We start from the raw sequence: 24209 nt of genomic DNA, 5'->3' as shown, positions 1-24209 counted from the left end.
TCACACAAAGCAACAGCAATAAAATAAACTACTTTAACACTCCACACTCTTTCACATGTCAACTTTCTCAACCGATGGGAAAAAAAAAATGTCCAGCAAAGAGAGAAGACTTTTACTGTCCCCATCGAGGGAATGTCTGTATGGACACCAAGCACTCCTGTACACTTCAATAGCATGCAAAAAAGAACATTGATGCACATTTTACTGTCGCAAAAAAATCAGAAAAACATCGCACATCACTCTATTGCACATGTACAGTAGGACACATAACAACATGGGACGTTTTCAACACATCATGACAAAACATATCGCACTCAACTGGGCTGTAAGAGGCAAAAGTGTGTTTATCCCGGACATTTGCAGCGACAGCCGTCACGCATAGTGCAACAAAGGAGAACGTTCTGTTTGACTTACGTTTGGGAGCCCTGAAACATTGGCCAGAAGGAGGAAGTTGGTAGTCAGGGCTGAGGATGTGGGAAGGACCTGATATCATTTTTCCTGGCTGATTTTTCAAAGATTGTCAGCAGGGAGGGGCTGCTGTCTCACTCCCTTGACCTTCAGAGCTGTCTGGATGAGTCGGGTCATTTGCCATGTAAAATGAACTGCTAGATGACCGAACCACACTGAAATCCCGTATCTGATCATGCTCTCGATTACAGCGCGGCAGAAGAGAAGCATCACTTCCTGTCGAACCCCAGACACTCGTAGTCTTCGCAGGAAATATTAGCGCTGCTGACCTTTGGAGCAAACAGTCTTAACATGAGTAGACCAGCACAGGTTTACGGTCTATGAGTACTTATATGAATCAACCTGAAGGATAAGGTTGCATGAAAGCTGCAGTAGGTCCAAAATTCACAAAAGAACTGTGTTGCCCTTGGGAGATGTCAAGCGCATTGGACATGAAAAGTGCCAGATAAAAGCCATTTCTCTTTGTTTCACTTAGTGTCGGAGCTGCCATTGCATGTAAAGGAGGCAACTTGCTCTTTGAGCAGGTTCAGCACGCACTGAGCACAGATGTCTCTGAGCGGTGCCATAGCTTAGTTGGCTAAAGTGCCTGTTTAGTTAACAGGAGATCCTGGGTCCGCATCCCACCAGTGGCATTTTTCCTAGCTTGTTGTGCAGAATGTATGATTTTTGGACAATGACATAAAGTCATTTGACCAGGTCTAGTGCAAGTGTTCACGTTACTCCTATCCTGGAGTCCCCGCACTGGCTTCCGGTCAAATTCCGTGTGCTCTCGATGACAGCTCCAGAGACAGATGAAGTGGGTGACGGCAGCCACTGTCTGCGACACGGCGTGGTGTGAACGATATAGGGTGTCAAGACCCTTTCCAGATGAGCTGCGATCAAACACAAAGGAGACGAAACTGGGAATCAGACCATCTAACAACCCAGCAAACAGGGCTGAATGGGTAAGAAACACCGTAGCTTAATGACCCAATATAAGGTAACGATAGGAGGAATCACAGGAGCAAATATAGCAAATGATTAAAAAAAACAGGAAGATAACAGTGGAGCAAATACGCAAATAGACAAAAGGAACGATCTCCTAAATTCTCAGTCAAAACATTCTTCGACAGTCTTTGTGCTGTCAACACAAAAATACATTTACATTTATATTTATATCTATATCTATATTTACATCTATATTTATATTCATGTGTGTGATACGATTTGTCTGCGTGCTGTGCTGTTCTAGTTTGTTCTTTGTGTGTCCTGGACTGTGAGAAACTCTTTTAGTGCACCCCTCACTGAACTGGTTGTATTGTATTGTATTATTATTATTATTGTATCATTCGGCACACTGTGGCTGTGTTGTCTGTGTTAAGCTGCTGTCGCACTGCAATTTCCCCTCACAGGATCAATAAAGTATCGATCTTTCTACAAAAGGTCACTCAAGCCCAGATCAGAGTCTTTCCTGGGAGCCAGACCGGGTGTGAACACCTTTCAGACAAGCTGCGCTCAAAGGTTCGGACCGCAGTGTGTCCTGAAAGACACCAGAGGGTGGCCAGAGGGCACCGGCTGTGAGCTCTGGGGGAGACCCCCGTGCACCCCCACGTCTGCAGCCAGAGAAGGGGGGGTGTGACGCTCCCTCTGGGTGGGGAAACAGGCCCTCCGTGCCCGTACTGTCACTCATGCTGTGTGGTGGCGGCACGTTCCCGTCGTCTGCAGGCGAGGCAAAGGAAGTTGTAGCCCCTCTGTTGCCCTCTTCCGAAGGGACACAAGGAGAAGGGAACCAGAGAGAGGATCTGGAAGAGCTCCGGCTGAAGTTCTGTTGGATTGTAAACTTGTAAAGCAGGGGGTGTTTCTGCCAGGGTGGAGCCACTGTTAGCCACTGCCCAGTCTCATCCCAATAATAATAATTATAATAATAATTATTATATATAATAATAATATATAATTATATTATGATATTATTATGTTATTACATGTTACTGTTATTGCTATTGTGTTACTGTCTATTGTCTTATCTGCTGTCCTATTTACTTACTGCACCTGAGTGACTCAGGAGAAACACTTTTCACTCAACTACGTGCCTGTGTGAGTATAATGACAATCAAGTTGAATTGGATAATAATACTGGAACACCTCTGAAAGTGGCTTCTCAAAGTGAGCCTCAGGAGGAAAGCAATGTCAAAGGATGGGAAAAAACAGATGTAGTACAATTAAATTCAAGGGACTGGAAGTGTAGTAGAGGGTTGGAAGGGAGCAGACAACCAACGGAGAGCGTTTCTGAAGACGCAGGCGTCGAGCTCAGGGAGGGCGACTCTCCAAGTTCCACGGGGAGAGGGTTCCAGCGCTCTGGGGCGCAGCAGCAGCAGGAGACCCCGTCTCCCCTAGAGTGTAGAGGGCTTGAGGACCGACAGGAACTGAGTCTCTTTAGTCTGAAGGGGGGTGTCCCACACTGACAGGCTGGAGGAACTGAGTCTCTTCAGTCTGAAGGGAGCGTCCCGCACTGACAGGCTGGAGGAACTGAGTCTCTTCAGTCTGAAGGGAGCGTCCCGCACTGACAGGCTGGAGGAACTGAGTCTCTTCAGTCTGAAGGGAGCGTCTCGCACTGACAGGCCGGAGGAACTGAGCCTCTTTAGTCTGTAGGGAGCGTCCCGCACTGACAGGCGGGAGGAACTGAGTCTCTTTAGTCTGAAGGGAGCTCCTTGATCAAGATTTCCGGTGTTTGAAAGAGAAAAGAACACAGCGCTGTGTGTGAGTGTGAGTGTGTGTGAGAGTGTGAGAGTGTGAGAGTATGTGAGTGAGTGTGTGTGTGTCTATCCGTCCTCCAGCCTGGTTTGTGCTTCCTGCACTGTTCCCACTGAAACCCCCTGATTTGCATCCCGGCTGCGTCTGTGTTTGTGTCCGAGAGGAGAGGAGGAGAGAGAGTCAGGAATAAAGAACACAGACAGACAGACACATCGCACAGACAGCTCACCTGGAGAGACGTCCTGACCCACCGACACACAGCGCTGAGCAGGTAAGTCTCAGGGCACAGTGACCCCTCAGTGTAGGACCTCCTGTTATTGAGACAGTAGCTGCCTGCTGCCCTGCAAGAGATTTAAACGAGTACAGGTGTCTCTAACGGGATCAACAGATACTGTCTTGAGAGCAGGTCCACAGGCTGCTCTCATTTCTGTAGCAACCTGCGTGTTTTTATCTACCCAGCAACGCAGAAGAAGATCCGTGTTCCTTGTCCTTAGTTCTGCTAAGTCTGAGTCTCGTAGGAAAGTTGTTTACTTAGGAAGCTGGTTATTCCTCACTGCGGTTTCAGTTCAAGGTGCATCCCTCTGCAGTTAGAGAAAGTTAGGGAGAGAGGAGAGAGAGAGACAGGTTAGAAATGGGGGTGAGAGAGAGACAGGTTAGAAATGGGGGTGAAAGGAGAGAGAGACAGGTTAGAGATGGGGGTGAGAGAGGAGAGAGACAGGTTAGAGATGGGGGAGAGAGAGGAGAGAGAGGCAGGTTAGAGATGGGGGAGAGTGAGGAGAGAGAAGGCAGGAGAGTCAGAGAAAGGAGAGAGGGGAGGGATCGGGAGAGGGGAGAGACAGGTAGATAGAGATGGGAGACAGTGGTATGAGACAGAGAGGGGGATACTGAGCGAGATGGAGACAAACAGGAAATTAAAAATATTCTGTCTCTCATGGCGTCAGATGGTGGCTGTTTGATTTTCCCCTACATGACCCAGGCCTGACCCCTCCACTCCTGCATCAATGGCTCCATTCACTCCCACAGACAGACACAGCCACAGACAACAGGAGTGTTTCCGTGATGTTATCAGCAGAGAGAGGAGGCACAAGAGAGAGGAGAGAAACTGTGGATCATAGAGAGGGGAGAGAGTGGAGAGGAGAGAGAGCAGAGAGAGGAGAGAGGAGACAGGACAGATACTGTGGATCACAGAGAGAGGAGAGAGAGAGGGGAGAGGGTAGAGAGAGTGGAGAGGAGAGAGCATAGAGAGGAGACACAAGAGAGAGGAGAGAAACTGTGAATGGGAGAAGGAGAGGAGAAAGGAGAGTGGAGAGACTAGAGAGAGGAGAAGGAGAGGAAGAGCCACAGACAGCAGGAGTGTTTCCTTGATGCTATTAGCAGAGAGAGGAGGCACAAGAGAGAGGAGAGAAACTGTGAATGGGAGAAGGAGAGGAGAAAGGAGAGTGGAGAGAATGTAGAGAAGGGAGAAGGAGAGGAAGAGCCACAGACAGCAGCAGCGTTTCCTTGATGCTATCAGCAGGGAGAGCAGGACAGCAGGAGGAGACTGATGGATCCAGTCGGGAATCTCTCCCAGCAGTCCGGCTCCCATGTTTCTGAGTGGGAGAGGGGGTCCTGCCCCTCTCCAGATTCCTGCGTCTCCCCCAGTCTCCACTGGTGACCGATCCACACCAGCCAGGGGGATCGGTAGCAGCCCAGCAGGGCTGAGTTAATTCAGATCTCACGGAGCCCATGAGCGAGACCCGAGCTCCGCCAGAGACCTGTAGGAGCTGTGTCAGACGCGCCTGTGCTGTGTCACGCAGGAGGATTCGAACCCAGAGCCAGGAGCCACGCCGCGCCTTCGCCTCTGAGCGGATCTGCCGGGATGGAGAGGAAGGGGCTGGTGCTTCTCTTCCTGACAGGTGGGCCTGTGACTCTGCTCCCAGGTCAGAGAACCTGCAGCAGGTCTGTGTGGGTCCTGAAGCCCCAGTATAGTGACGGGGACACTAGACTGTAAACAGGCGCCGTCCTTCGGATGAGACGTAAAACCGAGGTCCTGACTCTCTGTGCTCATTAACAATCCCAGGGTGTTTCTGGAGAAGAGTAGGGGTGTTACCCCAGTGTCCTGGCCTGATTCCCTCCCTGGTCTTTACCCATCATGGCCTCCTAATCACCCCCCTCTCTGAACTAGCTCCATCCCTCTGCTCTCCTCCCCACTGAGAGCTGCCGTGTGCTGAGCGGACTGGAGCATCATCCAGGTGGGGGCTGCACACTAGGGGGGGGGGGCTGGAGGGGATCCCCCTGACCTGGGAAGAGCTCTGAGGGGAGAGTCCAGGAAAGAGCTCTAGAACTGTAAGGAAGCATTATTCCTTCTACTGCTGCTACTGCCAAAGGGCTGTGTTCTCTCACCTGCACTCTTCCCCAGTGACTGCAGATTCAGCTCACTATTCATGAAAAGATAAATTCCTAATGCAAGAAATTGTAAAGGGTTGATAAAGCGACGTTTTATTCAATTCAATTCGAGGTGCTTTATTAGCATGACCGATGGGTAGAATCAGTGTTGCCAAAGCACATTAGATAATGGATGGGCTGACAACACTGCCAGAGCTGGTTCACATCACCACAGAGAGGACTCCGTCACCCACAGACTTGTCCGTTACAGATAGGGGGGGTCACCTGTCTCACCGGCGGGGTGACGAGTGAGTTTCGGGTGGAGGACAGCAGGACTGTGGTGCTACTGTGTCTCACAATAGATTTAAACAACCTGACTCTGGAGCGTACAGACCCTTTGAACTGCAATACAGATGGATTTGAGAAACTTACACAACCCATAATTCTGTGTTCCCAGTGCTCTGTCCTCCTGGATCCGGCCTCATCAGGAAGTTCTACTTTGTGGACTCACCCCTGACCTGGCCTCCGTCAACAGCACAGCAGACATGGACACAGTCCTCAACACCACTAACCTGCCCAGTGGCATAGCCTGGATAGGCCTGTACCGAGACTGCAGAGAGAGCTGGCGGTGGTCTGGCGGAGAGGTCGTGACCTTCACCCACTGGAGGAGTCAGCTCCCCTGTGCTGTTCTCAATGCAGTGGGATTCTGGGAGGAGAGAGACTGCAGCGAGGAGGTCTACTTCATATGTGAGAGTCAAGGTGAGACGACACTGCACGCAGGGCTCAATCTGAGATCTGTCTTTAGGTATAGACAGAAAAGAACAGGAAGCAGGAAGAGCTGGGTTGCATGGGCATTCTGGTATCTGTAGTCTCATCTCACTTTGCAGTCATTATGCGATGAGCATTGTATCTTGGGAAACGTAGTCCTAAATTATATGCACTCACATACACGCCAAAGTCAAAATGCACAGACTTCAACACTACCTTTTCCCTGGGATCATCACGTCATGGGAAAAGACCTATCCAGGCCCCTTTTCTTGGAATGTATCTATTAATTGTATTTTCTTTATTACAGTAAGCTGTCACTACTAACGCCTCTTGGCGTGATAGAGCAGTGATCACAAACATCATACAGCATCAGAAAACATAAACTCACCACAAAGATCTCTCCAAATCACAGAGAATGTTATTGTCCTGAAACAAACAAAGGCATGCGATAAAGAGTAGTTTGAAATAAAAACAAAATTCAAGCTACAAATTCATCTGACTGGTATCACTTTATACATTATACAACTGTCATGGGTTCGAGCTCAGGAATTCTGCTGGTACACACAGCTGAAGGCATCACAGCTGAAACGTGTTTCTTGTCTTCTCTTTTCAGGAATAAACCTCTACCTATTTAACTATACACCGGAATGAACAGGAAACAGGAAATGGTGGTGTGCAAAGCACTATGGGATTTGTAGTCTCACAGCTGTACACACCGTTACACCTGATCTTTGTCTTCGCAGGTGGGGCCCAGCAGTACAGCCTGATCAGGGAAAACAAGACCTTCGCTGCAGCCCAGAGACACTGCAGAGAGAGCTGCTCCGAGCTGCCCCTGGTGGACAGTGTGGGAGAGTCTGAACAGATCAGGACGACGGCGCAGGGACACGCTGTCTGGATCGCTCTGCTCCAGGACGGCTGGGAGTGGTCTGACGGGAGGCGCTCTGGGTTTCGCAACTGGAGTCCTGGGCAGCACAATGGAGGAGGAGCCTTGTACATGGAGATCTATTTAAAAGATAACGTAAATACAAATAATAATAAAAGAGGTGGCTGGAACGATGCAGGTGGAACATATCCCAGCCCCTTCTTCTGCTACACTGGTGAGTCCAGCCCTGACAGACTGTCCCAGAGCCCCAGGCAGTAGCTCAGGGGGCTGAGTTTGTCTCAGGAGAATCCAGCTTGAGAGAACAGCAGCAGAGAGCTGTATCTCCCTCGTCTGACCTTGGTCTCCCAGCAGCAGCATAGAACTACATCAGGAGCCAATAATGAATTTGGAGACAGAACATCAAGTAAACGACAATTTCAGAATGTACAGAAATCTTATTTCTATATGTATTTTATTTACAGCTACAGACTCCTCTGAGCAGTACCACTTCATACGCTATAAACTGACATGGGTTCGAGCTCAGGAATACTGCCGGTACAATCACACAGACCTGGTCACTGTGTTCACTGAGGAGCAGCAGAGGCAACTTCTCAGCCTCACAAACACTGGTGAAGCAGACGGAGCCTGGGTTGGTCTGTATAACAGCACACAGAGTGACCCAGGGTCTGGGGGAGCTGCAGGGAGCCCCTACACTCAAACCCAGGGGCGCGTCGGTGTGCTGATGGACTCTGAGGGAGGATGGGAAGAGAGAGACTGTCAGGAGAGAAACTACTTCATGTGTCTCAACAACACAGGTAAGAGGACAGTCCATCACTCCAGTGTCTCACTGACGTCTCTCTGCTCTAAATCAGAGACAAGCTTCACCACTGTCACTCGACACAGGTAAGAGGACAGTCCATCACACCAGTATCTCACTGACGTCTCTCTGCTCTGAATCAGAGACACACTTCACCAGTGTCACTCAACACAGGTAAGAGGACAGTCCATCACACCAGTATCTCACTGACATTTTGACTCACTGATACATTTTCTTGTCTGCTCAGAGCACAGTGACGTCACCCTGATTGAACTCAACCAGACCTGGACTGAAACCCAGAGTCTCTGCAGACAGAAGCACACAGAGCTGGTCAGTGTGAGGAGCCAGAGTGAGAATGAGGAGGTTTGGAGGTCAGCGCGGGGTCACAGGGTGTGGATCGGCCTGTACAACGAGCCCTGGAAGTGTTCAGACCAGGGGGCGTCCAGCTTCAGGAACTGGGCAGGAGGGCAGCCTGGGTCAGCAGGTGGACAGAGATGTGCGCAGGTGGACCTGCAGGGCAGCCCGAGAGGCAGATGGACAGAGACAGACTGCAGTGAGATCAGACCCTTCTTCTGTCACTGGGGTGAGGACGGCTCCGTTTTCCACTTGGGTTCGTGTCCGGAAGGGGCGTCTGGGGACCCTACAGAGACACAGATTCAGAATTTGTATTTCTCTCTTCCAGACAGCAGAGAGCTCGTCCTGGTGAGAGAGGAGAAGTCCTGGGCTGAGGCCCTGGATCACTGTCAGACTCACCACACTGGCCTGGCGTATATCCAGTTACACCAGGAGCAGAGCTACGCTGCTGAAGAGGCCCAGTCTGCTGAGTCCACTCTGGTCTTGCTGGGCCTGAGGCAGAACCGAGTCTCGGGGTCCTGGTTCTGGGCGAACGAGGCTCCCCTGGTCTATCAGAATTGGGGCGCAGGGGGAGCCCCGGGCCGGCCTGCTTCCATCCCCTGTGGAGCCCTGGACAGAGACAGAGGGGGCTCTGGACTAACCGCAGCTGTGAGGAGCAGCTGAGTTTCCTCTGCTCCAGAGGTACTGAGGGCGACTCCCTGTTCTGCACGTGTTTGACCAGCAGGTGGCGACAGCAGAGCCGTCTGCTCTCAGACCAGGCCTCTCGCTTGACCGCTGAGCGAGGAGAGATCTGCGCTCGATCTCACACTCCAGTGTAGAACCAGGAGACTGTCGGCCTTGAAAGTGACCCCACACCCCCCGACTGCAGGCCGGCCCCCCTCCTCTCCCCCTCTCACACCTGCATCAGGGGTGAACCAGTGGGCACGGCTGGTGAATACCAGTGTTGAGGGACCGCTCTGGACTGCAAGTCAAATGTGGTGGCAAACGTTGATTCAATTTTCAAACTGGGGCAACAGCGCTCATTCTCTGTCTCCCTCTCTCTCGGGTGTCTCTCTGTCCTGCAACGCCTGTCGCCCCAGATCCACAGAGGAGGACGGGGAAGAGGACCATCCTGAGGCTGAAGATCGCCGGGAGCAGACAGCAGATTCAGAACGACGCCAAGACGAAACACAGACTCCTGGAGCAGGTAGGCGGGAGCCCCTTCTGGGAGCTGAGTGTGTCTGGTGTGTGACTGGGGTTCCCCCAGGAAGGGAGCGTTTCAGACTCCGAGGAGGGCGTCCGCGACGAGCCAGAATGTTCCACAATGTTTCACAGCTCAAACCCGTGTTGCTCGAATCCAGGGGTGTAAGCGCTGTGTCTGAGGCGCACGCTGCCGCTGTGTGAGCTGTCCTACAGTGCCGCATGCCTGAGTGTTGAGTCACTGCACACAGCTCAGTCCGTCTGTGTCTGCAGATGGATGACCTGTTGGCCCAGCAGGGTCTCCTGGGGAACCACACCCTGCGCTGGAGGGAGCAGCCGGACGGACGGGTTTTCTGCCCGGCAGAAGTGGGAGGAGGTGAGTCTGAGACCCTCCCGCCCGAGACAGGACCCTCCCGCCCGAGACAGGACCCGCTGCCCGAGACAGGACCCTCCTGCCCAAGACAGGACTCGCTGCCTGAGACGTGATCTGCTGCTTCTGACAGGACCTGTTGTCGCTGCCATTAGCTCCTGCACAGACCCCTGTGGCCTATATAGTGTGTGTGGTGTCCAGCTCCGTCAGTACAGTGTGCGTGTGTGTGTGTGTGATGTCCAGCTCTGTCAGTACAGTGTGCGTGTGGTGTCAGTACAGTGTATGTGTGTGTGTGTGTGGTGTCCAGCTCTGTCAGTCCAGTGTGTGTGTGTGTGGGTGTGGGTGATGTCCAGCTCTATCTCTGCTCTGAGTGTCTAACTCTGCTGTCGTGTGTTTTGTCCACAGACCAGTGTGTGTCCAGTTTAGACTCGGAGCCAGTCTGACAGCAGAGTGTCCAGTCCAGGCAGTGTGGGACTGCTCGGAGACTCTAGCCTTCTTCACACAACTCTGTGGGCTTCGAGTGATACTGCACCTGTCAAACATGGTCTCTCTTTTAGATCTCATTTGCTTTCATTATACTGCATTAAGAGAAACTACAGAAGTTCAGCAGCATGAACATGTTATTTCATCAACATCCTGATAAAACTGCTGTTGAACTGACTCACATTCTGTACTTCTGTACGGCGCAGAATTCACTGCGCTTATAAAAAGACGACAAGTTAAAAAGATGTCAGGTTCCCTTCTTTCTAATAAAAGCGCCTGTCACACTGAGCGAGAGGACGTTCTGGGTGGTTTTCCGACTTGAAGCTTGTTAAAAGTCCAGCAGTGAAGTGTCTGGATGCCATTCCACTCGAGTTTGCATCTGTGGAAACGTGAGCGTTGGGGTGTGTTCAGCTGCAGGTTGTTCTCCAGCAGGGTTAATGGCTCTGCGGTGTTGTGAACTGACACGCAGCCCATTGTCTCCCCCAGAATCCTGCAGCAGCACCAAGCGCCCTGGGAGAGTCACTCAGGTCAGAGGTCACAACCTCTGTTTGCCCTCTGCATTTCCTCCACAGACTGGGGGGACAGTGTGACACCTCCTGATGTGTTTTTTGTGCATTGTGTGTATTCTACAGTGTGATCCAGGTATTTGTGGTGTGTTGCTGGTGCAGAACGATCACTATGAGTCTCCCAGGTGGGGTAACTGGTGCAGAATGATCACTGTGTGTCTCCCAGGTGGGGTTACTGGTGCAGAATGATCACTGTGCGTCTCCCAGGTGGGGCTGCTGGTGCAGAATGATCTCTGTGCGTCTCCCAGGGGGGGTTACTGGTGCAGACTCCACAGCGCCAGCAGTACCGCCTGCAGCCACCAGAGGGAGACACTCCTGTCCGCTCTCACAGCGGATCAGCTGTCACACTGCTCACAATGTGTGTGTCCTGTGATGGACTGGTGTCCTGTCCAGGGTGTGTGTGTGTCCTGTGATGGACTGGTGTCCTGTCCAGGGTGTGTGAGTGTGTGTGTGTCCTGTGATGGACTGGTGTCCTGTCCAGGGTGTGTGTGTGTGTGTTTGTGTCCTGTGATGGTCTGGTGTCCTGTCCATGGTGTGAGTGTGTGTGTGTGTGTCCTGTGATGGACTGGTGTCCTGTCCAGGGTGTGTGTGTGTCCTGTGATGGACTGGTGTTCAGTCCAGGGTGTGTGAGTGTGTGTCTGTGTCTACACCTGTAGCGGCTGCACTGAAGCCACACCCACAGAAAAAAAAAGCAGAGCAGCACCGAGCAGATTTTCACAACTGTAGGACCTGTTCAAGCGGATGAGCTGGTCTGAAGAGGCCGGATTCTGATTTCCAGAGAAACACGACACGGAAAGAACACGCCTGAGGACCTGTTGAAGTGCATAACACATTTCTTAAGAAAAAAACAGAGAAAGTACATAAGTAGTGATTTGCAAATAATAATAATTGCTTACACTTATATAGCGCTTTTCTCAAAGCGCTGCACAGGGAATGGGGAATCCCACTACCGCCACCAGTGTGCAGCCCCCACCTGGATGATGCGACGGCAGCCATAGCGCGCCAGAACACTCCCCACACACCAGCTCTCAGTGGGGAGGAGAGCAGAGGGATGAAGCCAGTTCAGAGAGGGGGTTTATTAGGAGGCCATGATTGGTAAGGGCCAATAGGAAATTTGGCTAGGACGCCGGGGTAACACCCCTACTCTTTTCGAGAAACACCCCGGGATTGTTAATGACCACAGAGAGTCAGGACCTCGGTTTTACGTCTCATCCGAAGGACGGTGCCTCTTTACAGTCCAGTGTCCCCCGTCACTATACTGGGGCATCAGGACCCACACAGACTGCAGGGTGAGAGCGCCCCCTGCTGGCCCCACTAACACCTCTTCCAGCAGCAGCCTTAGTTTTTCCCAGGAGTCTCCCCTCCAGGTACTGACCAGGCTCACTCCTGCTGAGCTCCAGTGGGGGGGCTGCCAGCTGGGAGCTGCAGGGTGAGATGGCTGCCGGCTGTACATACAGGGAGCCGTCGTCAGCGTTGGGCCAGTGAGGCCAGTGTTGTTGTCGCTGTCCCCTCGAAGCAATTCAGACTTGAGATGAAAGCGGTGCAGAAAGAAGCACGTAGCGGTCAGTGTGTGTGTGCAGAGGGACAAACAGTTCTCTCCCAGTGAGACTCAGAGATAAACTCAGGAAACCGCAGTCACCGCTGTCGTAGCAGCCTGAGTGATGATAAGGCCTCAGAGCTGAAGAGAGGACTTCGAACCCGCTGCAAGGCCGCAGGCCCTCCATCAGTTCCACTGGTGACTCTGGACGGCCATCCCTGTGGTAGGACGCAGGGAGCGCCGGGAGTCCGCAAAGGAAACTGCATTGCAAACAATACTTTACGCAGAGGGGGGTGGGGGTGGGGAACAAGCCGCCCAGTCTGTGTGGTTGAAGCCGATACCCTGGCTCCTCTCCAGACACAGCTGGGTGAGCTCCTCCAGTCAGGACAGGAGGCTCTACTGTACACAGAGGGGGGTGGGGGTGGGGAACAAGCTGCCCAGCCCTGTGGTTGAAGCCGATACCCCGGCTTCTCTCCAGACACAGCTGGATGAGCTCCTCCAGTCAGGACAGGAGGCTCTACTGTACACAGAGGGTGGCAGGGGTGTGGAACAAGCTGCCCGGCCCTGTCCTTCGGTCCCGCGGGGCTGCAGGCCGGGCAGAGCCATCTCTCCTCCGGCGGGACGGGAGGGGAAGCGGACATGATCCTCACCTCCGGGGCGGGAGGGACTGTCGCCCGTGGCCATGGTCCTCCTCTCCTGCCCGCCTCCCTCTCCCTCGGACTGGCGCTGATGAAACAGGTCCAGGTGGGAGGAGGCCGTCCCCCAGCGGTTCCAGGGAAGGCCTCCTGCTGTTGCTTTCGCTCTTGCCGAAAGAGGAACGTGCCCCCTCGGCCCTGCTGGACAGGTATGACAGGGGTATGATAGGTATGCTGCTCCCCCATCAACATCCGAATTCCGGGTTTTGGGCGAATCGGGCCACACGTCCGAGAACGACATTCCGTTCGGTGTAGGCGCTCGCTCCCTTTAATAGGGGTGAAATCAAGTCATGTGAGACAGGGGGAGGAGCTGAGACATTATTAATTGTCTGTCAAAATGTGAGTATCAGGAATCAACATTTTATTGCTGATTGGCGACTTTAAGTGTTTTGGGGCATGCAGGTAACGTTTTAAAATGAGTCTTCTTAATGCAATGAGTTTTGGAGGCGGATGGAATTTCTTGAGGGTTCCTGAAACTATTCCTTTGGCCTGAACAGTCCATCACAGGACACACACACAGACTCACACACCCTGGACAGGACACCAGTCCGTCACAGGACACACACACTCACACATCCTGGACAGGACACCAGTCCATCACAGGACACACACACACACTCACACACCCTGGACAGGACACCAGTCCATCACAGGACACACAAACATGCATTCACACACCCTGGACAGGACACCAATCCTTCACAGGACACACACACACTCACACACCCCCTCGACGTTGGGGGCCGCGGCCCACCCCGGCGACAGCGCCCCCCGATCCGGCAGGCGGCCGGTCTCCTGCAGGGAGAAGACGATGAAGCAGCTGGGGAAAGTGTCTTCCGTACGAGGCAGGAGCAGCAGGGCTGGGCGTTTTGTTGGAGCGAAGTCACCCTCCAGATAACCCATGAACCCCGTCTCTACTGTCACTCCAGTCAGGACAGGAGGCTCTACTGTACACAGAGGGTGGTGGAGGTGGGGAATAAGCCGCCCAGACCTGTGGTTGAAGCCGATACCCCGGCTTCTCTCCAGACACAGCTGGGTGAGCTCCTCCAGTCAGGACAGGAGGCTCTACTGTACACAGAGGGTGGTGGAGGTGGGGAACAAGCCGCCCAGCCCTGTGGTTGAAGCCGATACCCCGGCTTCTCTCCAGACACAGCTGGGTGAGCTCCTCCAGTCAGGACAGGGGGCTCTACTGTACACAGAGGGTGGCGGGGGTGTGGAACAACTCCTTTGTTCGGGGCCTTGGGGCATTCTTGTTGTGAAAGGCGCTATATAAAAAAACTGAATTGAAATTGAATCTTACAGGTTTGGGTTTTTCTGAGATCTTGTCAGAGATCTTGTCTGACGTGCCCGTTTCAAAAACGTAACGACACTCCTCACGTCCGAGCGCCGCCGGTCTGTGACGTAACGTATGCTTACACAACCATGACGGTTTCATCATGGACAGCACGAAAGCCCGAAAAGTGGTTGACGTTTTAATTTGGCAACGCCACGGTGGATCCCAGTTTTTTTTTTTATTTTGGAGGCCAAAGAGTACAAAAAAGGAAACGTCCGGAGGTGGATCGATGGTCATCTCTGCGGTTGTTCTGATGTTCTGGAAAAAACAAAACAAAAAAAAACGGCTCGCTTGCCCGGTCGTGTAGTGTTTCCACACCCCACGCAAATCAACTTCTCTTCGCCCCCGGGGGCTCGTCGCCCGCCGCACCCCTCTCACGTGATAGGGGCTTCCCCCGGCTGTGACGTACTTACCCTACCCCCTTTTCCGCCAACGTCATACCGAAGGTCGCGCTTCGTGCCGCGGCGATGTTGACGGAGTGTCTTGTAGCGTGAGAAGGGTTTAAATTTCGACTTAAGGAGTTGGCCGCAACATTCGCGAGGTATAATACGGGGGGGGGAAAGAACATTTCTATTTATCAACCTATTAGTAATACTGGGTGGATGTCATGTTCCCCAAAGTTCAGTGCCTCTCTCTAAAAAAGTAGAAACGCGACATTAAACTCAGTTCGAAACGGGAGAAATCACCAGGACACGATCCAACTGACGTCCGGAAAAGAAAAAAAGAACTCCTATTCCCATTTGTAATGACCCCGTCGTGTTTTTCCCAGTGTACGCTTCTCTTTCAGAGACCGTTTCTCTCTGGTGTTGTTTTGCTGTTGGAATAAATGCCGAGGTGACCCTTCTGTGTGGAGTTTGCGTGTTCTCTCCAGCGGGTCGTTTCCTCCACCGCAGGGGCTGGTCAAACCGGGGTCTCCCAATCGTCACAGAAGTGTGTGTCGTTTTGGGTGGTGGTGGGGGGGATGCATCGGGGATACTGCGCCCCGAGGGGGTGACCTCTCACCTTACTCCGGACTAAGGGAGAAGACCTGTACCTTCACGAGTCCGGGTTGTGAAAACTTCTTCTGGCAGTTCAAAACGTTCGAAGAGACTACAGCGCTACCCTGTTTTCCATTTCTATCGTGTATTATTGTACAGTCATAAGTATCTGTACTGATCACAGAGTCCCCCTCTCACTGCCAGGACAGGAGCCCAGTGCAGCACGAATAATAATAATAATTAATAAGTCTGGACTCTCCACTCAGAGCTCTTCCCAGGTCAGGGGGATCCCCTCCAGCCCCCCCAGTGTGCAGCCCCCACCTGGATGATGCTCCAGTCCGCTCAGCACACAGCAGCTCTCATTGGGGAGGAGAGCAGAGGGATGGAGCCAGTTCAGAGAGGGGGGGTGATAAGGAGGCCATGATGGGTCAAGACCAGGGGGGGAATCAGGCCAGGACACTGGGGTAACACCCCTACTCTTCTCCAGAGACACCCCGGGATTGTTAATGAGCACAGAGAATCAGGACCTCGGTTTGACGTCTCATCTGAAGGACAGCGCCTGTTTATAGTCCAGTGTCCCCCTTCACTATACTGGGGCATCAGGACCCACACAGACCGCAGGGTGAGAGCGCCCCCTGCTGGCCCCACTCACACCTCTCCCAGCAGCAACCTTGGGGGGGGGGGGGAGGGAAAAAACCAAAAGCTAAACAGATTTTTTTTTAAAATTTTTATTGATTAGCTCCAGTGCAGTCCACACTGGGGTCCCTCAGCTTCGGTCCACCACAGTCTCGGGTCCCTCAGGTTCGGTCCAGCACAGACTGGGGTCCCTCAGCTTCGGTCCAGCACAGTCTGGGGTCCCTCAGCTTCAGTCCAGTCCAGACTGGGGCCCCTCAGCTCCAGTCCAGTCCAGTTTGGGGCACCTCAGCTCCAGTCCAGTCCAGTCTGGTGTCCCTCAGCTTCGGTCCAGTCCAGTCTGGGGTCCCTCAGCTTCGGTCCAGCACAGACTGGGGTCCCTCAGCTTCGGTCCAGCACAATCTGGTGTCCCTCAGCTTTGGTCCAGCACAGTCTGTTGTCCCTCAGCTTCGGTCCAGCACAGACTGAAGTCCCTCAGCTTCGGTCCAGCACAGACTGGGGTCCCTCAGCTTTGGTCCAGCACAGTCTGGGGTCCCTCAGCTTCAGTCCAGACTGGGGTCCCTCAGCTTCGGTCCAGCACAGTCTGGGGTCCCTCAGCTCCTGTCCAGTCCAGTCTGGTGTCTCTCAGCTCCGGTGCAGTCCAGCCTATTGTCCCTAAGCTCCAGTCCCGTCGTCTGGTGTCCCTCAGCTCCGGTCCAGTCCAGTGCAGTCCAGTCCAGTCCAGTCCAGATCTTAGCAGGCACAGAACCAGGAAAGGAACCTGGAAAGAATATTGTTATTGCAGGTGTGAAGGACACAGACACAGACGTCACCATGACATCAAACAGCAAGAGGAGACTCCTCCTTGAATCACAGACATGACCGGGTGGCGCCCCCCTGTCTGCTCACCTGCACCTCCTCTTCTTCTTCTTGTCCTTCCCGGCAGCCTGCTCCTCCTCTCCCTCGCTCTTCCTCTCCTGAGCTACGGTCTCCGCCGCCTCCATCGGCTCATCCTGATCTTCTGTCTCCACTGACACGCAGCTCAGGGACTTCAAAAAGACGCAACAGCGCTTCTGAAGCAGAGACAGGAGAGTCACTTTAAGAGTCGGACTGGACACTCCAGGACATGAACACTGCACTGAGAGAGAGAGGGGTTCATACAGACACACTGACTAGACACTCCAGGACATGAACACTGCACTGAGAGAGAGAGGGGTTCATGCAGACACACTGACTGGACACTGACTGGACACTGGACAGGAGTAAAGAGAGGATCAGAGCATTACCCACCTTCTTTTTCTTCTGTCTCACAGGAGATGCTGATTGGACCTCCTCCAGCTGGAGTCCGAGGAGGGAGAGAGGGGGCAGGAGAGGGACAGCACAGGGAGAGAAAGAGAGAGACAGGTGAGTCAAGTGTCCCAAGAGCACAGAGACTCTGCTGAGATCACACTCGCAGTGAGTGAGCCTGGGTGTAGCCCACTAATACTGACCCACTGGACACCACAGGACAGAGAGGAGGAGGAGGAGAGAGACACACTGCCTGGACACCACAGGACAGAGAGGAGGAGGAGAGAGACACACTGAGGACAGAGAGGAGGAGGAGAGAGACACTGACAGACAGGGCTGAAAGAGAGAGAGACAGAGAGGCAGGGACAGGCAGACAGCAGGCCGAGAGAGAGACACTGAGATCGAGGGACAGACAGACTGACAGACAGGGCTGAAAGAGAGAGACAGAGAGGCAGGGACAGACAAACAGCAGGCCGAGAGAGAGAGACACTGAGATCGAGGGACAGACAGACTGACAGACAGGGCTGAAAGAGAGAGAGACAGAGAGGCAGGGACAGACAAACAGCAGGCCGAGAGAGAGACACTGAGATCGAGGGACAGACAGACTGACAGACAGGGCTGAAAGAGAGAGAGACAGAGAGGCAGGGACAGACAAGACGGCGAAACTCCACCACAGACAGGACCAGCGCTTCTGAAGCAGAGACAGGAGAGTCACGTTAAGAGTCGGACTGGACACTCCAGGACATGAACACTGGACTGAGAGAGAGAGGGGGGTTCATACAGACACACTGACTGGACACTCCAGTACATGAACACTGCACTGAGAGAGAGAGGGGGGTTCATACAGACACACTGACTGGACACTCCAGTACATGAACACTGCACTGAGAGAGAGAGAGGGGGGTTCATACAGACACACTGACTGGACACTCCAGTACATGAACACTGCACTGAGAGAGAGGGGTACATACAGACACACTGACTGGACACTGGACAGGAGTAAAGAGAGGATCAGAGCATTACCCACCTTCTTTTTCTTCTGTCTCACAGGAGGTGGTGATTGGACCTCCTCCAGCTGGAGTCCGAGGAGGGAGAGAGGGGGCAGGAGAGGGACAGTACAGGGAGAGAAAGAGAGAGACAGGTGAGTAAAGTGTCCCAAGAGCACAGAGACTCTGCTGGGATCACACTCGCAGTGAGTGACCTGGGTGTAGCCCACTAATACTGACCCACTGGACACCACAGGACAGAGAGGAGGAGGAGGAGGAGAGAGACACACTGACTGGACACCACAGGACAGAGAGGAGGAGGAGAGAGACACTGACTGGACACCACACGGCAGAGAGGAGGAAGAGAGAGACACACTGACTGGACACCACAGGACAGAGAGAGACAGAAAGGAAGTAGAGAGAGAGACAAAGATGAAGGCACAGAAAGACAGCAGGCAAAGAGAAAGATTGAGATTGAGGGACAAACAAACCGAGAGAGAGAGAGAGAGAGAGAGGAAAGAGAGAGAGAGAGACAGAGATCGAGGGACAGACAAACAGCAGGCCGAGAGAGAGACACTGAGATCGAGGGACAGACAGACTGACAGACAGGGCTGAAAGAGAGAGACAGAGAGGCAGGGACAGACAGACAGCAGGCCGAGAGAGAGACACTGAGATCAAAGGGACAGACAGACTGACAGACAGGGCTGAAAGAGAGACAGAGAGGCAGGGACAGACAGACAGCAGGCCAAGAGAGAGACACTGAGATCAAAGGGACAGACAGACTGACAGACAGGGCTGAAAGAGAGAGAGACAGAGAGGCAGGGACAGGCAGACAGCAGGCTGAGAGAGAGACACTGAGATCGAGGGACAGACAGACTGACAGACAGGGCTGAAAGAGAGAGAGACAGAGAGGCAGGGACAGACAGACAGCAGGCCGAGAGAGACACTGACAGACAGGGCTGAAAGAAAGAGAGACACTGAGACCCAGGGACAGACAGGACAGGAGGCAGGGTAAGACCAGCACTGACCTCCTTCCTCTCTCCTGCCGGAGGAGCTGTCTCCACCTCCTCTTCCTCCTGCAAGTCAAGAGACAGGCTGAGAGAGAGACGGGCTGGCGGGGCATCGGCGAACAGAGCTGAAGGCACAGAGCAGAGGAGACAGGCCCAGCTGGGACAACCCAGGACAGACAGAGAGACAGACAGGTAGACACACGGAGAGACACAGGGAGAGAGACCCAGCTGGGACAACGGAGGACAGACAGAGAGCAGGGAGACATGGAAAGACACAGGGAGAGAGACAGGGAGAGAGGGACAGACACAGAGAAAAAGAGAGACTCAGACAGAAGGACAGAAAGAGAGAAGTACAGACGGACAAAAAGACAGAGAAAAGGACAGATGGACTGATGAACAGAAAGAGAGAAAAGGACAGAAAGACAGATGGACAGAAGGACAGATGGACAGAGAAAAGAACAGAAAGTCAGAAGGACAGAAGGACAGATGGACAGAGAAACGAACAGAAAGACAGAAGGACAGTGAAAAGGACAGATGGACAGAAGGAAAGATGGACAGAGAAAAGGACAGAAGGACAGACGGACAGACGGACAGACAGACAGACGGACAGACTCTGTCCCACTTGCCTCGTCAGACATCTCAGCCTCTCTCCTTGCCCTCCGCACCGGTGAGCCCCAGGCGGGGCCTGGCGGGGCCGGGCAGGCGATGGGGGGCAGGACGGGCGGGGGCAGGGGCAGGGGCACCGCCCTGGGCAGCAGGGGGGGCTCAAGGGGCATGGCGGGGAGGAAGGGGGGGCGGCGGGGCGGGGCGGACAGGGGCCTGAGGGGGCCGGAGGGGGGGGCCGGGGGCGGGGAGCAGAGGGGGCTCTCGGGCGAGGACGGGGGGGACACCGAGCGGAACGAGCTGGGCGAGCCCGAGCTGGACGAGCCGGGCGACCCCGGGAGCTCCAGCTGCAGCTCTGCCGCGCTCTCCAGCTTCTGGACGAGCTCGGGGAGACAAGAAGACACCACAGGATTCTGTCCAGCGGGGAGGGGGGGAGACACAACGCAGGGGGGATGAGGAGCAGAGACTACACCTGGACAGGTGAGTGTGTAAAGTGTGTCCAGTGAGAGTGTGGACAGGTGAGTGTGTCCAGTGTGTCCAGTAAGAGTCTGTACAGGTGAGTGTGTCCAGTGTGTCCAGTGAGAGTGTGGACAGGTGAGTGTGTCCAGTGTGTCCAGTAAGAGTCTGGACAGGTGAGTGTGTCCAGTGTGTCCAGTGAGAGTGTGGACAGGTGAGTGTGTACAGTTTGTCCAGTGAGAGTCTGGACAGGTGAGTGTGGACAGTGTGTCCAGTGAGAGTGTGTCCAGTAAGAGTCTGGACAGGTGAGTGTGGACAGGTGAGTGTATCCAGCGTGTCCAGTAAGAGTCTGGACAGGTGAGTGTGTCCAGTGTGTCCAGTGAGAGTGAGGACAGGTGAGTGTGTCCAGGGTGTCCAGTAAGAGTCTGGACAGGTGAGTGTGTCCAGTGTGTCCAGTGAGAGTCTGGATAGGTGAGTGTGTCCAGTGTGTCCAGTGAGAGTCTGGACAGGTGAGTGTGTACAGTTTGTCCAGTGAGAGTCTGGACAGGTGAGTGTGGACAGTGTGTCCAGAGAGAGTGTGTCCAGTAAGAGTCTGGACAGGTGAGTGTGGACAGGTGAGTGTGTCCAGCGTGTCCAGTAAGAGTCTGGACAGGTGAGTGTGTCCAGTGTGTTCAGTGAGAGTGAGGACAGGTGAGTGTGTCCAGGGTGTCCAGTAAGAGTCTGGACAGGTGAGTGTGTCCAGTGTGTCCAGTGAGAGTCTGGATAGGCGAGTGTGTACAGTGTGTCCAGTAAGAGTGTGGACAGGTGAGTGTGTCCAGTGTGTTGTCATGGAAATATAACTATCAAGGAAGCCACAAGAGAGAGTTCTCACCTGAGTAAGGTCTTTATTTCAATATTGCAATATTGGGAGCCCTGCTGCCACTTCGCCAAGTGCAACCAGAGACTCAATTTGTTACAAGCAGTACAGGGTTTTTATAAGACGTTGCGCTGTAAAACAGTTCAGCACTTGGTCCCTTCTAAAACTTCCCCTTTCTCTAAGAGAAAACAGATTACATCATAGAGCGGGAGAAGAAAAACTAGATTTGTTATTCAAAGCTTATCAGTTACTTTCAGCTAATTCTAATGACCCAGACAGCATATATTATTTTGGTACATTGTCTTCTAAACTAACCTAAACAGTGTACTTTGTTGACGAACTGTTTTCTAAAATTCTGCACGTACTGTAGCATAGCAGTTATATCCTTGAAATATTATCTAAAAGCACCAATATATTTTTTTGTAAAGCTCTCTACATTTTTAAGAATCAATTAACTCATTAGATTTCCACTACAATTCCCTCCTTTTTATTCTTGAAAATGATTAAAAGTTAGATTCTTCATATGGACTCCCAGGAGGCTCCCATACTTCGGATTCTTGCGTTCTTACCAGAACATACTGATGCGCAAACATATTCATTACCATATTTCAAAGCATTGGAATAATATATTTTGTACAGCAACACAAAAACAGAAAGACAAGTATCACAGCTACTATAATCGGTGTTAGTAACTTAAAGAAAAACATTCCCCCTGGCCCAAACAGTGATTCTAACCAGGAGAGAAATGGGTGAGGCTGTAGAATGAGGCATTAAAGCACATACATAACAAGATGCATTAAATTTCTTTAACTTTACAGTATGATTTATAAATTTGTACCACAAATTACTCATATCCCCCTCATTATCAGTTTCATTCAGCCAGTTTGTATACAAAGAGGCTTCGCGTTTAGATTCTTCCTCTTTCTGGGTGGTGACAGGCCTCCACATAAAAAGGAAAAAGGCTGTGCACATCAGTCCCAAGCATGTGATCCCCATCTATCCCTGTGGAGAAATCACTCCTGGTCTTTGCTCAGTTCGTTTGTGACCTTTTTACAGTGGGAAGCATGAATTCAGGGCACCTGGCACGGCCCCCTCCACCTGAGCGAACACCACCTCTTTTTCCTGTCTTTCACCAGAATCCAGTCTCCTTATTCACGCATTAGTTCTTACAGCACAGGTAAATCCCTGTGGGCTGGAGCCCAGCATTTTTCTTAGGGTTTTTTTTTACAAGATTGGTCAACAGCTGGGTAATAACTCTTAGAAAAATCTACACACTCTTCCACTGCCTCAGCTGTGCCGTTTTGCAGAACAATTCTAGCTGAAGTTGTAAAATTTCTCTTTGGTCCGTTCCTGCAAAACATCTTATTATGAACAAACAAACCATAATAATAATGTGCATCTATGGGAATCACTCCCAAGGGTAACCCCCCTTAAAACTATATTGTTCTACCCATCAGGTTCTGCCACAAGATAAGAGAACCTTTCTCTACATTTTTTTTACCTTCATGATCCCTTCAGGGCGTACAATTAGCACAGAAGCAGCAGCTTTAGTCCACATGTTTTTCAAGCAGGATATTAACAGTATGATCATAACGAATAATACCAGACACACAAATATGTATTGAACCAGAGACCCTCTCCAGGTTCCTAGCACAGACTGTAGCCATGCACCAATGCCCCAATTATCTGGATTATAATTGTGATATATATTTTTCTTCATCATAGATGTGCTTTGCTAAGTCATTTATTTGCTAATAATTGTCTAGAATACAAGTACTGTTTAGTCTTTGCTCACCTAAACAGCTGTCTATCACCCTAATAGAGAATGGCCTAAAACTGTGATTATAGCGAGGAGCATACAGTTATTTCCATTTTAATATATCTGAGTTACACTCAGACTAAAAGCAGGGCTATTTACCCATGCCAATAAACCTAAATAATTACCTCTATCAAAGGGGATTACTCCCATGAGCATCTTATATAGCAATACAATCCCAACATGAGCTCTGATTATTATTTGTGGCTGACTGATAAAGTATTGATTCCATATCCCCATTTTATCAAAGTAAAACTCATTACACTTAACAGGTACACTGTCGCCCCCCCTCAGGAAGCTCAACAAACACAGAAACAGTGACAATATAATAATTAATGTTCACTCAGTCTCTGGTGCAGTGGTTCGGTGTCGGCGCAATGCGTAGATCCAGCGATCTCGTCCTGTCACTCAGATGGCAGAGTCGGTAGTCAGTTGCACTTGATATGGTCCTTCCCAGCAGGGTTGCAACATCTGGCAGGGTATATCTTCCTCACCACACCCACTCGCCAGGTATCAGGTCGTGTCTTCCCTCTACTGGAGGTCACCAAGCGTCCAGCACCTATTCACCAGCCCCATGCACCACTTCAATTAACAACCTACAATACTACAATAGAGAATTAGCAAATTCAACAATCCATTAGCCAAATTCATCCCTCCAGGAAGTTTTGTTGATTGGCCTGTGATGATATCAAACAGGCTCTATTACACAGTAATTACACAGCATTCCATGGCGTTCCTTCAGTCTGATGTCTAGTCGATCTTTTAGAGTTCTGTTCCTTCATTCCACTGTTCCAGCAGACTGAGGGTGATCTCAGTCCATCTCACCCCGAATAATCCAGCCACAGCCTGTCCCTTGATCATAATACAAGCGGTAGGTCAGTGCCCACCGAGGGCTCATCTCCATCATCAAGTGTTTGGTAGACACAGAGGCAGTGACAGCAACCCACTGGGAAAACAGATTATAAGAGCCAAGGTTTCCCTTTACAAATGTAAATTGTAAACATTTGCTACTGCATGAAAGGTTTCTCAGGAGCAGGCCTTTTGAGCTGTAGCACCTGCACCTGAACTGTAGTTGAGTTC

At 52.0% G+C, this 24209-nt stretch overlaps 2 protein-coding genes, 1 long non-coding RNA gene and 1 pseudogene across 3 annotated transcripts in view; 3 read left to right on the top strand and 1 right to left on the bottom strand.

Moving 5' to 3' along the window:
• The window catches only part of LOC102695046 (zinc finger protein 721-like), a 1154024-nt pseudogene that overhangs the window by 568631 nt on the left and 561184 nt on the right, over window positions 1-24209 (top strand).
• LOC138242831 (zona pellucida sperm-binding protein 3-like) overlaps window positions 1-24209 on the bottom strand; it is a 496704-nt gene that overhangs the window by 304523 nt on the left and 167972 nt on the right. The gene's annotated exons all lie outside the window — the stretch shown is intronic.
• On the top strand, window positions 3858-7471 carry LOC138243322 (C-type mannose receptor 2-like). The gene is made up of 4 exons (XM_069198888.1): window positions 3858-3916; window positions 4995-5093; window positions 6020-6321; window positions 7074-7471. The coding sequence occupies exons 1-4, from the start codon at window positions 3858-3860 to the stop codon at window positions 7469-7471; spliced, it is 858 nt and encodes a 285-aa protein (XP_069054989.1).
• LOC138242889 (uncharacterized) lies at window positions 7841-8777 on the top strand. Its single transcript, XR_011191762.1, has 3 exons — window positions 7841-8007; window positions 8257-8592; window positions 8692-8777. It is a non-coding gene; the product is annotated as an uncharacterized lncRNA (long non-coding RNA).

Source organism: Lepisosteus oculatus, chromosome 14, assembly GCF_040954835.1.
Source record: "Lepisosteus oculatus isolate fLepOcu1 chromosome 14, fLepOcu1.hap2, whole genome shotgun sequence".
NCBI lineage: Eukaryota > Metazoa > Chordata > Actinopteri > Semionotiformes > Lepisosteidae > Lepisosteus > Lepisosteus oculatus.
Note: the sequence above shows the minus strand (reverse complement) of the source record. Positions and strands in the feature narration are given on the sequence as shown.

Bases quoted from the DNA above. Each gene is read 5' to 3' on its own strand.
- LOC138243322 (XM_069198888.1), top strand. From the start codon at position 3,858: ATGGGGGTGAAAGGAGAGAGAGACAGGTTAGAGATGGGGGTGAGAGAG. The intron at 3,917-4,994 runs GTTAGAGATGGG...TGTGTCACGCAG, and splicing joins GTGAGAGAGGAGAGAGACAG to GAGGATTCGAACCCAGAGCC. The intron at 5,094-6,019 runs GTGGGCCTGTGA...CTGTGTTCCCAG, and splicing joins GGTGCTTCTCTTCCTGACAG to TGCTCTGTCCTCCTGGATCC.